The sequence below is a fragment of the Lupinus angustifolius genome, chromosome LG03, assembly GCF_001865875.1.
Source record: "Lupinus angustifolius cultivar Tanjil chromosome LG03, LupAngTanjil_v1.0, whole genome shotgun sequence".
NCBI lineage: Eukaryota > Viridiplantae > Streptophyta > Magnoliopsida > Fabales > Fabaceae > Lupinus > Lupinus angustifolius.
Window position 1 is genome coordinate 23,843,140 of NC_032011.1, and position 13,555 is coordinate 23,856,694.

General features: G+C 32.4%; 1 protein-coding gene across 2 annotated transcripts; it reads left to right on the plus strand.

Moving 5' to 3' along the window:
- LOC109343836 (homeobox protein knotted-1-like 2) lies at nt 274-5,905 on the plus strand. Of its 2 annotated transcripts, none has more exons than XM_019582321.1 (5): nt 274-1,177; nt 1,308-1,433; nt 1,562-1,700; nt 5,019-5,257; nt 5,440-5,905. In XM_019582321.1, the coding sequence occupies exons 1-5, from the start codon at nt 761-763 to the stop codon at nt 5,626-5,628; spliced, it is 1,110 nt and encodes a 369-aa protein (XP_019437866.1). In that variant the 5' UTR covers nt 274-760; the 3' UTR covers nt 5,629-5,905. The 2 variants fall into 2 exon arrangements, with proteins under 2 accessions (XP_019437866.1, XP_019437865.1); XM_019582320.1 differs by having other exon boundaries at nt 276-1,177; nt 5,004-5,257.

A 13,555-nucleotide genomic window follows, 5' to 3' on the forward strand; every position in this document is an offset into this window, starting at 1 on the left:
CTTAACCCATGAGAATTTATAATTTACCATATAAACAAAAGAAGTTTCATATATTGAAAAATGACCCTCTTAATTAGTGAAATATGAGAAGAATAGATATAACATTACTCCACAAACAAAAAATTCTTAATAAGATCTGAATTCATTACATCATAATTATTAAACAACGACGTTATTATCATTACAGTTTCCATAAAAAAACGATAAATCAAGAAAATAAATTGAGAGAGACAGAAAAAGAAGCAAGAAAATCAATAGCAATCGTTGGGCTTATCTTCTAGACTATACTAGGTTTTTTCATAATTTTCAAATGATTCTTTTTCTCAAATGAACAAGAGTCTTGTCAACCACCATAACAAGGAGCTATTGCTAGTTTAGACTTCACCACCCTTCTCTCTATTCTACTCCTTTCTCTTCTCTAATCACTACCTAGTCCACACCCAAAATCTGATTTTGCAATCATCACCCTAATTCTAAGGGACACCCATAAAAACCTCTACTTTTCCTTTAAAATCCTCAAACCACACCCTTCTAACTATAATAACACCTATATATACCTAAATTAAACCTCACTTATGCTGATGAAGTTGTGGTACATAGTCCATACTAAATTATTCACTAGCAAACTTGTACTTATTTCTTAGGGTTTGAAGTTGTAGAACTTTCCATGAACTTATAATAACGTAGGGTTTGTGTCCATGGCTTGGTCCTCATGATGTTTGAGTATTAGTGAGAGAGTTTTGACACTTCTAGTGAATAAATGGAGGAATACACTAACAACAATAATCATATAAGAGAAAACACAGGTCAAGTTCCAAGGGAAAATTTCTTATACACCACTGCAGTTGGTGATTCAAGCGGTGGAAACCATCATCATCATAATCAATTTCCTATCAACACTTTTCATCTTCAATCGGGTGGATCGGGTCACAGTTTTCAACCCGATCAGGTACGATATGACTCTAATGTGAAAACTGAATCCAACAACAACACCTCGCAGCAGCTACAAACTCCGATTTTCCACTATCCCTTATTGAGAGGAAGTATTCTACAACCTCATCAAACTCAACATGGAGGGAGCCATAGCTCTAACGAAGTTGAAGAAGATATAAAAGCCAAAATCATTGCTCATCCTCAGTACTCTAATCTTTTACAAGTTTACATGGATTGCCAAAAGGTCTTGAATTATTAATTAACTCATATTTGTTCCTGCCTAAATCCCTTTTTAATTCTATATCTAACTGTTTGCTTTTTGTATATGGGTTCCATTAATAAATGTATCTCTGACAGTGGCTGAATATTTGAAGGTAGGAGCTCCGCCGGAAGTGGTGGCGCGTATGGCTGCAGCTCAACAAGATTTTGAGGCACGACAACGATCTTCAGTTAGGTCTAATCTGGAAGGTTCCAAGGACCCTGAACTTGACCAATTCATGGTTAGGATTTTGTTCACTCTTATTTCCTTCAAACCCTTTAGTCCTTTACAATTTTTATTTGCTAACTGTGAAGTGTTTGATAATTTGATATATATTTATATATATTATATGGTGTGGGGTGAAAACAGGAAGCTTACTATGACATGCTTGTGAAGTATAGAGATGAATTAACAAGGCCTATTCAAGAGGCCATGGATTTCATGCAGAAGATAGAAACTCAGCTCAATACGCTTTGCAATGGCAATGGACCCCTTAGGATCTTCTCTGGTATTTTCATCTTTCTCTCTTTGTTGAAGTTGAGAACCCTTTTATTCTCTCTTATACCTTCTCCAAACTCATCATCTTTAATTTCTGCTACAGAAATTTCCTTTGAGTTCAAATTAATTAAGTCTATAATGTAGGATAATAATCTATAGCCTGTAGGTATTATATGACACTGCACTAATAAAATTTGGTCTGTATTGTCTGTGATTACTGGTATTAGGAAACTTGAGTTTTTCTGCACTCAGGTCCAGGAAATTTTGACCAAATTCCATTTATCTTGGGGTAGGGAATAGGGATCATCTATTCACTTTTCTGTGTCTTATTGTGTCCCAATCCAATGAAAATTTGACACATACTAAAAAATAAAATTAAAAAAATATAATATAACATTTTTATGTGATTTAGTGAAATATGATTGACTTGAGACATAGAGACGGGAAGATTTTGGGATAGAAATAGAGAGAAGATTTGTGCAAACACACAACCCTAACTACTTGCCTAGTAGTTAGTACCTACATATCATTTATTTTCTTAATTTACCTTTTAAAAGAAGGAATATACAAAATATGTAGCACCACTCAGCTAGTGTATAATTCTATTTCTATATTATTATATTTTACTAGTACGGTCAATTCTTTGCAAATTACACACGTTGTTCGGGTCCCCACTCAGCTCCTTCTTTTCCTTTTTCCTAAATAAACTTCTGAGTATGGACGAAATTATTTATCTAGGGCTTCCTAGTTAATACATTATGTATTCTGATAATTAAAACATATTAGTCCATGTATGATTATGCTTTAAGCTGAATCATTGGGTTTTTGTAGTGTAATATTATTTTTTTGCATATATTACTCATCCACGAAGACATTAGTCTAGTGATATAATAATCTATTGAATATCTCAACACGGATAAGAATCTTTTGTCCCAAAAAGATCTTGTCTGCATGTATCAAATCAATCAAATTACATAGGATAATAATGTATAAATATTATTTTTGTTATTATAATTTTTCTTTTTAATTAAATAAGATTTTCTGATTGGATGAGGACACAAAGCGAGACAAAAATAAGGACAGATGATCCCCATCCATCCAAATATATTTGTTATTACAATTTTTCTTTTTAATTAAATAAGATTTTCTGATTGGATGAAAACACAAAGTGAAACAAAAATAAGGACAAATGATCCTCACCATCCCAATATATCAGGAGAACCATGTACTTCAAAAAGAGATTAATTACTTATTGTTGGATGAAGAAATATCATTGTTTATTAAAAAAACCATTCATGTCATTGAAGAGGTAAGTCATTGAAGAGGTCAGCTTGCCTTTACCACATAAAAATGGCTCTTTAGCAGTGGAGTCTTTTCTTCTTATTATTGTTAGATTATAAGTTTTGTTATAATATAAGTTTTTTTTTTGGTAAATTAGCTTTTATTATAAAAGGATTCTATTGTTGAAAAATAAAATATTTTTACAAAGCTTCACGTTATAATCTCACATGTTACAATCGTAGGTAAATATAACCATAATTTAATTTATTTGAATATATTAAAACACACTTATTCACATGTGTTTTCCTTTTTGTTTGGAATCTTCTACTAATTAAACCATGAATGCGAGTGCAAGGCAAATGATTAGTCTTTTTCTATACATATTGTTAAGGAATTAAAAAAATGAAACTTTTTTTGCTATTGGAAATCGACATGCTTAATATATTAGAAAATGATATATTTAGTTTATAAATTTTTGGGTAGTGTTCTTAAAAATAACACTTTTCAATGCAAAATTATATTTTTAATTTCTTAAAAAATATTTTACGATACTTATTAATACTATCCAATAAATAATCATATTTTTCTATTTAGATTGTGATAATTTTAAATTATTTTTTAGTTTTTAAATGAGGTTTAGAGATATATGTAGACAAAAAAAATAAGGATAAATTATTTATCCTAAAAGAATTGCTTAAATTTGTATTTAATATTTAACACATTGGATGCTCTTTCAATCACCCATTCATTCGCATTCCCAAGTATACTGTAGGTTTGTAAGATTTTCACAGATTCAATAAATGCCATTATAATATATGACTCCTCTGACCCTCTCATTTTTCTGTCCACTGATTAAGCCTTTTTATTATGATGCCTTTAGCAGATTGCATTCTTAATTTGTTAATAAGGTTATTAGCGATATAGTTATTATTGTCTGTCTAAAATAGCCACTATCAAATGGGGAGCAAAAAAAACCACATATCATAGAGTAACATATTCAAACATGTCAATCGAATCTAAGCCATGGTCTTAGATACAGAAGCTCTTGTTGAATCAAACTCTGGAGACTTTCTCTATTCCCACCTATCAATTCCATTGGGGCTAACCTCTTTCCCAATAAAATTATGTTCTCACATCATTAAACTTTATAAAATAATATAAAAATATTAATTTTTATTATTACAATTTTTTTAATTAAATAAGATTTTATGATTGGATAAAGATACTAAATGAAACATGAATGGCACAGGTGATCCTCGTCCTCGTGCTAAACCCTTTACAATGGCCTAGCCTGACCTCTCAAGGGCTGAGCTCTAAAGATGAAGCCAGAGTTTCCTTCCAAGCCCTCTTCCATTCTTCACAACCAAGACATTGTGCTAGCTACACAATTTCCAAAAAAATTCCTTCATTGATACTCTCTAACCTATTTTAATTATGTGTTCAGAACTTCTCATTTTTCTTGTAGTTTGTTGTTTTGGAAATCAAGATCATTAACTAACTTTTATGAGACAACATGGGTATCGCGGCCAAGCCAATGAATCAAGTTGCACTCAAGTTAGGAAGAACGCGAGACATAACGGCTTGGATGCTTTCAAAATTGTTCCTTTGGGTCTAAATTAATCTCTTTCATCTCGGTTTGTATACAAGTAATACAACAAAGCGTTTAACATCTTCATTAAACTGGAACTTTCATGGTTCGTTCCTTCTGAATTTGCAATAGACACAAAAGCATGTCCTTTTTTTTTTGTAGGGTAAGTAATTAATTTTTTTCGAGCTCGTGGCTGCCCCAATAATTGTTGTTTCCAGAAATCAAATCTTCGACCTTGAAAATCCGGTGAGTCTTACACCACTACATTAACGCCTAGTTGGTGAAACAAATTCTTCTAACTGGCTTCACAATGACGATGAGGATATAACGTTCATTAATTGGTCATACGGAATTATGTTTTTCAATATTCTTACGTTTCTAGTTAGATGGACATAGATTAATTATTACCCCACTGTGAAATATATACACATTCATGTTAAGCAGATGATAAATGTGAAGGCGTTGGTTCATCTGAAGAGGAACAAGACAATAGCGATGGAGAAACAGAACTTTCCGTGATTGATCCCCAAACAGAAGATCGTGAACTCAAAAACCATTTACTCAGGAAGTACAGTGGTTACTTAAGTAGCCTCAAGCAAGAACTTTCAAAGAAAAAGAAAAAAGGAAAACTGCCTAAAGATGCAAGACAGAAGCTACTTAGTTGGTGGGAATTACATTACAAATGGCCATACCCTTCGGTATGTATATGTGTAACATCTACTCTTTTAAGTTTCCCATATTCCTTACAATAATATATTTCAAGCATATCCATTAATTAAAGTCCCCCTCCTTAATTTGAACCACATATACTCTAATATTATAGCTTGTTAGTTTCATCAAATGTTTGTCTTTAAATAAATTTGTGTGAGTAATCCTTCAGGAATCAGAGAAGGTGACATTAGCTGAATCAACTGGATTGGACCAGAAACAAATAAATAACTGGTTCATAAATCAAAGGAAGCGGCATTGGAAACCTTCTGAAGACATGCAATTTATGGTCATGGATGGCCTTCATCCGCATAACGCAGCTGTTTTCATGGCTGATGGACATTACCGTTTAGGGCCATAACCATATCGTATTTATATTCCAATGCTAGTTATATTATATGTTTCTATATATTGGCGTAGCGTGAAAAAATGATGCTATAGCATGTGGGCGTGAGTGTATTTGGGAGTTGGCCATGCATGGTGACCTTGCTGTTACAGAAGGGTTGTGTCTATCGTTTCATCAAACTGAAAACTTCAGTGTGTGATTTTGTTGTATGATTGCTATAGACAGAAGAAAATTTGCCAAGGTGAATCTTCTGTTACATGTTTTAATTGTATATAATGAATACCTTAATTAATTCATCTGAGAATCTATGATAATTCAATGTTTTTAAGTCTTTCTCTGGGTGATTGTTTGTAAACCAAGTAAGTGAGAAATGTGAACAAATGCGTTGACTCATAGACATGCATGTTTTGGTATAGTGAGCAAACATACCTGGCCTATTGGTGAAATCTATTATTATAAGTGGAATTTATTTCCTCTTCTCCATGTATAACCAAAGTTTAATAATGATCTTCTCTAAATCATTCATATATTTTTCTTGAAAGTGAGATTATATTGCTAGCTTACAATCTATATGGTTGGATAAATCGTAGATGTGATTTTCCATAAACATACAGTAAATAATAATGTGAATCAAGGATAGTGATGTATTTTCACAATTTTCTGTTTGGACAACTACATCATTTCGTTGATGATAGGAAATGTTTTTAGTACATAAAATGTGTAGTTATTATGTATTGGGAAAATGTCACACACCAAGACAAGAGATAAAGACACAGAACTATGGTCATATTCCAGAAAATATTTCACTATTAATATCAAGAGAGTGAGTAGTGATAATGTTATATATGGATAGAAATGATAAAAATCGCATTTATAAAATCATGCAGCAACCTTGTAGAATGATGTGGCAAATCATCATAATTGAAGATATGAAGGTGAACTGAAGGACTTCTAACAAAACTCATGACTTTGAAACTGGGCTATCAATTTTTTAAAGAAGCTATTCCAAAGAAACACCACTTTTTAGAAAATATATATAATAAGAATTATTATTAATAAGGACATGGTATTGGACAAAGAAAAAGATAGTTATTTACAAAGATTTGAAACTTAATGAAGCGTTTATTTTTTTATTATTTCCCAGAGATTTTTTGTTATATGATACATATTTACAAAGGCTTAATGTTTAATTAAGTATTTATTTTCTTCATTATTCTGAGAGTTTTTTTGGTTATATGTCTCATGGTTTATTTATACTGACAATAGATGGAGCTCCTTAATATCTATCTAGCTATTTTAATTTCAACTAAATTCATGATAAGGAATTTTATGGCACAGTAATTTTTTATTCTTTGATAAGTTTTAATTTAAATTGCTCAATTGTCCCAGTAAAGCGACACCGAATCTTTGTTCTTACTACCTTAAAGAATATTTTTTTTCCTGCATATAATTGGTCACTATAATATCGTCCTATTTTTTCCATATAGTTTGAACTTAATTTACTTGCCTTTTTATTTCTTTTATCCCTATTTACTTCCATCTTTGTAGTAATTATGAAACTTTACGAAGAAAATAACAAATAATACCAACTTTCATCTTACTTTGTGCCAAATTAAGCTTTGCTAGTTTGCAACAAGTTAAATTCAAGTTGATGTTCCACAAAAAATGAAAACACAAAAATATAGTTCACATGCACTTTCGGGATGAAAAATAGCATTGAAAATACTCCAAAATAGTAATGGTTGAGTGTATTCAAAGTAGAATGGAATTTGTCAAGACACCCATTATTATGAATTAGAAAAGAAATTGTCTTAGACATGCTCAAGATCAATACTTTACGTACGCGTGCATAGGCACAAACGTGGAAAGGTTACCTAATCTTATTGTCATCAAGCATACAAACCTCTTAAAGCATCAACTTGTTTGCTGCATCACCATTGCAAGAACGCGTAAGTAGTTAATTTATTGATTATGATTATGGAATGGAGATCAATTGTTCCGATCCGCAATTCGTGTCTTACTTATGTCTCAAGCTAATTAAAATGTATCATTTAGTTAAATAAAAAAATAAAAAAACAAAGTTATATTACTTGATGTACATTTAATGGATATGGGTACGAAGAGACTGAGTTTTTGGGCAGAGAATCCATGTTCATGATTGTTACACCCCATGTTTTTTCCTCATTGGCTGATTGGGTCTATGCATCCGACAGATACAAACAATTGGTGCCATCACAATTTTGATAATGACAAGAATGGTTATGAACTTGATCAGGACATTAGTTTTAATAATAATGATGAATAGTAAAGTTTAATTGATGCAATCAGTGATAATTTTCATTCAAAATAAGCCCAGACGTGTCAGAACCATATGGTGACTAATCTTAATGCTATTGCTAATTAAGTAATCATATATGTCATTTTTATATTTGTCTTTTGTACTAGTAGTTTAGTCACCTTTTGCTCAATCACTCATCAATGATCAGGCGATGACATATTTTCTCATGCTTTCTTGTTTTCTTCAAATCATTTATATTTTTTAATAACCATGAGTTTGGTCACCTAAATCTGTTAGAGTCAAAGATATGTCTTATGATTTTTATGAACGTAACTTATTGAGGTATTTACAAGTTAGTCACCAATAATTTATTTTATGTGATAATGAGATTTGAACTCACAATCTTATCAATTTCTAAATTTCTCCCTCTAATCTTTATATAGGATTCTTTTGTAGTTTTACGTGAATTGAAGATGATGGTTAATATAGTCCCATTGGCACGACTTTTATTTTTTTATTTTAAAATATCTTTTGAAATAATGTAATATATAATATAAAAAGTAAATTGTTGGGTTTATTCAAATGTAAAATCTGACTTAGATACGAGTGAAAGAATTTATAAGTAGAAAATACTCGTGAAACCATTTTCTTAAGATTTTGGTTCAAGATATAATGTTTCAATTGTAGCTTTCCACTCTTCCTACCCGATAATAATGAAACTGCCTAGTAGTAGGGGTTTTCTGGTCACCATCAGGTCTAACAAATGGTATCAGGATCGATGGTTCGATTGAGATATAATAGACTTAAGGGGAGTGAATCACTAAGTGTGTTGTACACACACTTGTGGAAAAAATTGTTGGGCTTATTCAATGTGAAGTATGACATTGAATATGATGGGATGAATAGAAGAGTTTGTAAGTGAAAAAAATTGAAAAAACTATTACTTAAAGTTTTGGTTCAATGCATGATGTCTCAGTTGTGACTTTCTACTATTCTCATGCCTCGGTAAAATGGAACTTCTCAATGATAGGAAGCTCTATTAGACCAAACATCACAACTTGACCGAGGATCACACTTAAACCTGACCGAGATTCCCACATCAGACACGCACCAACAATACACCAACCTGGCCGTGAAACCCGCATCAGCCTCGCACCAGCGACACACCAACCTGAACGAGAAACTCGCATCAGCCACGCCCTAGCAGCGCACAAATCTGATCGAGCACTCTGCCTCAGCCATGCACCGGCAGCGCAGAAATCTGACCGAGCACTCTGCATCAGCCACGTACCAGCAGCGCACCAATCTAACTGAGCACTCTGCATTAGCAACACACCAAGGGCGCACCAACCTGACCAAACACTCTGCATCAGCAACACACCAAGCACCCACCAACCTGACCGAGCAAGGCACCACAGAAGACGCACCAATCAACGTGCACCAAGGCAAACCACTCAACCAAGTTGGCGCACCAGATTACCAACTTGATCCATACACCCCAATTACTTGAGCTACAAGTTACCTTACACTTCTACCATTTTCTCCCCCCTTTAGAAAGTTAGTTAATTCTATTGTAAGTTAGTTAGCTTCCGTAGGCTACATATAGAGCTTTTCCTTCATTCATAAACACATAGAATATCACTCTTTTGTATTAGCTTATTGTCAATAAAGGAATAGAGGTATTGTTCACTCTTTTACTCTCTCAATCTCTTCCCCATCTGATCAGGGGAACCAAACCTGTCTTCTTTCATTTTCTGTTAGGCTTTCTGGTCACAGTTCCAACTTAAATAAAAATAAGGTTAAACCTATTTTAGTTTGAATTAACAATTCAAAGATAAAGTTATTTGCTAGAAGGAAAAGTTGTTAAATTGTAGTAGACATGTAACATAACTCAGGAATTAAAGAATAGTAAGTCACCGGAAGTGGCCATTGTGAAACTGAAAGGTTTAGGGTGTTTGCTTTGGATTTTAGATTCATACCTCATCTATTGGCAATATTGTATAAAAAATTAACTAAAAAAATTAATTTATTTCAACTATAACTTGTGAAGAACTCATATTCGATCATACGCCCAAACATTCAATGATAAGTATGGAAGTTCTATTTCGTTGTCTAGACCAGTTGATATTCTCGCAATGCATACAAATCAATGTCTTTAATTAAAAAAATCAACTTTTACAAAGTAGCATGACAAAGACTTCTTAGTTTTACAAAGGGGAGGAATATCTAGTTGGTGTCATGCATCAATTGTTAAAATTTATTAATATGTTAATTTTAGAGTACTATTACTATTATTTAGGTCTTCACTGTCTTTATTCTTCTTGATTTTTTTTTCATTTGCCTTTATATTTCAAATTTTATAGAAATTATTGTTGAAAGATAAAACGTTCTATTCGTTATTGTATTTAATTTAATGTCAATATATAGCATTTAAAAATGGTATTTTAATTTCAATTATCATATGTTCACAATTATATCTTCAATTAAGTTCCTTTAGTTTTTTTATAAGATTGTTTTTGTAGAAGTAATGAATAAATGCATATCATAATCCTTAATACCATAATTTGGCACAAAATATGGAGTTAATTTTTTTGAATAGCTCATAATTTTAGAGTATCAATTACTTTAATTTTGGAGAAATAGGAAAGCTATGCGTCTAGATTATTCGGATTTTAGCATATCAATTGACATCATTCATATGTTATCATTCCTTTTTTAGTTATTGATTTTTTATATTTGATTTTCATGTAAGGATATTGTGATTAGGGGTAATTACAAATTTTCTAGTTAGATATAAATCATGAGGGGGAAAAATGTGAATCAAGAAAAGGTCTCAAGTTTATAAATAGAGGGATAATTATGGTACCCTTTTCAATATAAAGAAGATAAACAATGAAAATAACAACTAAAAGAATGTTTTTATTATTTCTCGTAAGAAATTAATCAGTTATTAAAACATTTTTAATTGACTAACTCACCACAAATTGCATTATCTATCTCTGAAGCCTCATTTATTAGTTATCAATAGCTTAATTTACCGGGATGATACTTTTGGCAAATTATTATCATATTATGTTAGATTTAGTTCTTCTTCTTCCTTTATGTTGCTATGTATTGTTTTCTTTTAAGGGTAGTTTAGGTTTTACATCTTGTTGTCAGGGTGTTAACTCTTTTCATTCTTTTATATTTTTAGCCTTTAAGGCAGTTGAGTTAGTTATTTCAGTTTTTGATCATTTCCTTCTTTGACAAGTAGTTATATATAAACCCATTGGGTTCTTTATGAAATACAACAATATATACAGATTTATTCTTTTCATTCATTTTTTCCAAGTTCTTTATTCTCCTTCTTCGTGAATGAGTTCACGATACCAACATGGTATCAGAGCTTAATAAGCTCTGATCCTTCATTCTCTTCAAGTCTTTGCCTCACTTTTATTCTCTTTTGCATTGTTCCTTCATCGAAATGGCAAACCCAGATTATGCAGACTTCAATACAAACCCCTACAACCCTTTATACATTCATTCTAACGAAAATCCAGCATTAGTTTTGGCCACCCCCTTGCTAAATGGCAAAAATTATCATCCTTAGGCTAGAGCTATAAGGATGACATTGGAATCCAAGAACAAGATCATGTTCCTTGATGGATGCATAACACAACCCGACACAGATGATGTTCTCTACGGGCCCTGGAAAAGATGCAACAATATTATCCTTTCATGGATCCAACATTCAGCAGAAGAGTCCATCGTAAAGTCCATCATCTAGATCAATTCACTTACATAAGCTTGGAGAGACTTGAGGGACAGATTCTCTCAAGGAGACACTTTTCACATTGCAGAGCTTGAGGAAGAATTCTATCATTTTAGTTAAGGTAATCTTGAAATTTCTGAATACTTCACCCAACTAAAGACAATATGGGATGAAATTGATACTTTTTGACCAATTGGGAAATGCCCCATCTCCCTGCAATTGTGGAGTTCTTACCAATACTACAATGTATAAATATCAAGACTATGTTATAAGGTTTTTGAAGGGACTCAATGAGCAATATGCTCATGTAAGATCCCAAATAATGTTGATGGAACCCCTTCCTCACATCTCAAAGGCTTTCTCCTTATTAGTTCAGCGAGAAAGGCAACTTACCAACCCTGTCCTAGACCTGAACAAAAGCCTTAACAATAAATTCCCAAGCCTTTAGAGGAAATACTTCAGCAAACTACCAAAATACAAGACGAATAGGGACTCAACCTTACAGAGTGAGAGGTGGTAGGTTTAATAATCAAAGAATACAACAAGCAAAATTTTGTACTCATTGTGAATAACCAACCACACCATAGAGACATGCTTATTGAAACATGACTGCCCACCTGGATATCAGAACAACAAGTCCACTTGAATGGCTAACCACACCTTGGGTTTTCCCTTGGATAATGACTCATTAGACCCCTCTGAGTACAAAGAATTTCAACCAAAGACCTCTGCAAACTCCTTCACTGATGAGCAATTCCAAAGCATATTGAAACTCTTGAATTAAAACAACCAAGATGGAAATCACAATGCTAATTCTGATGTGCACATAATTAATCCTTCAATTAATACATGTACACTTCAAATCCAATGGTTGTTAGACATTGGTGCTACAGACCATATTAGTTTCAATCTCAATATGTTTTCTAATTACAAGAAAATTTCTCCTATAACCATTTCTTTGACAAATGGTCACAACGTTTCAGCTTCCATTGATGGCACAATTATATTGTCTTTTCAACTCTTATTTTTTTATGTTCTTTATGTGCCTCAATTTCATGTCAATCTTATTTCAATAAACAAACTCATCCAAACACTTGAATGCCATTTGATTTTTTCCAAACAAACCTGTGTAATCGTTTAAAATGCTTCAAGGAAGATTATTGGTTCAACTAAGCTCCAACAAGGCTTATTCATAATCATTCTTCCATCTAGCAAGATCAACTCTACTATTGGTTTTGTATCATTACAAAATTCTACTCTTTTATGGCATTTAACATTCAGACATACCTCTAAGAGTGTCATGCATAACATTGCTAAATAGTTTCCTGTTATTTCTCATTGTATTAAAACAATGTCTGCTTGTGATATATGCCACATTTCTAAACAAAAAAGGTTGCCCTTCCATAGTAGTCAAACAAATACAACTAAACCTTTTGAATTGTTACATGCTGATATTTGGGGGCCTTATTCTACCCCTACTATCTTTGGTCATAGATTTTTTCTCACTTTGGTTGATGATTTCAGCAGATTTACTTGGATCATTATGATGAAACAGAAAAGTGAAACAAGACAACATCTTATCAACTTTATTTCCTTTATTGAAACTCAATTTGAAACTGGACTTAAATGCATTAGAACTGATAATGGTGCTGAGTTTAACATGCCTCAATTCTTAGCTTCTAAGGGTATCCTACACCAAACCAGCTGCATTGAGATACCACAACAAAATGGAGTGGTTGAAAGGAAGCATCAACACCTTCTCAATGTAGCTCATGCTCTATTCTTCCAATCCCATTTACCTCATAAACTATTGAACTTCTCAATCCAATATGCTACTCATATAATTAATAGGCTGCCTACCCCTACCAACTATTATACAACCAAACACCATCCTATGAATATTTCAAGGTTTT

Bases quoted from the DNA above. Each gene is read 5' to 3' on its own strand.
- LOC109343836 (XM_019582320.1), top strand. From the start codon at position 761: ATGGAGGAATACACTAACAACAATAATCATATAAGAGAAAACACAGGT. The intron at 1,434-1,561 runs GTTAGGATTTTG...GGGTGAAAACAG, and splicing joins CTGAACTTGACCAATTCATG to GAAGCTTACTATGACATGCT. The intron at 1,701-5,003 runs GTATTTTCATCT...CATGTTAAGCAG, and splicing joins ACCCCTTAGGATCTTCTCTG to ATGATAAATGTGAAGGCGTT.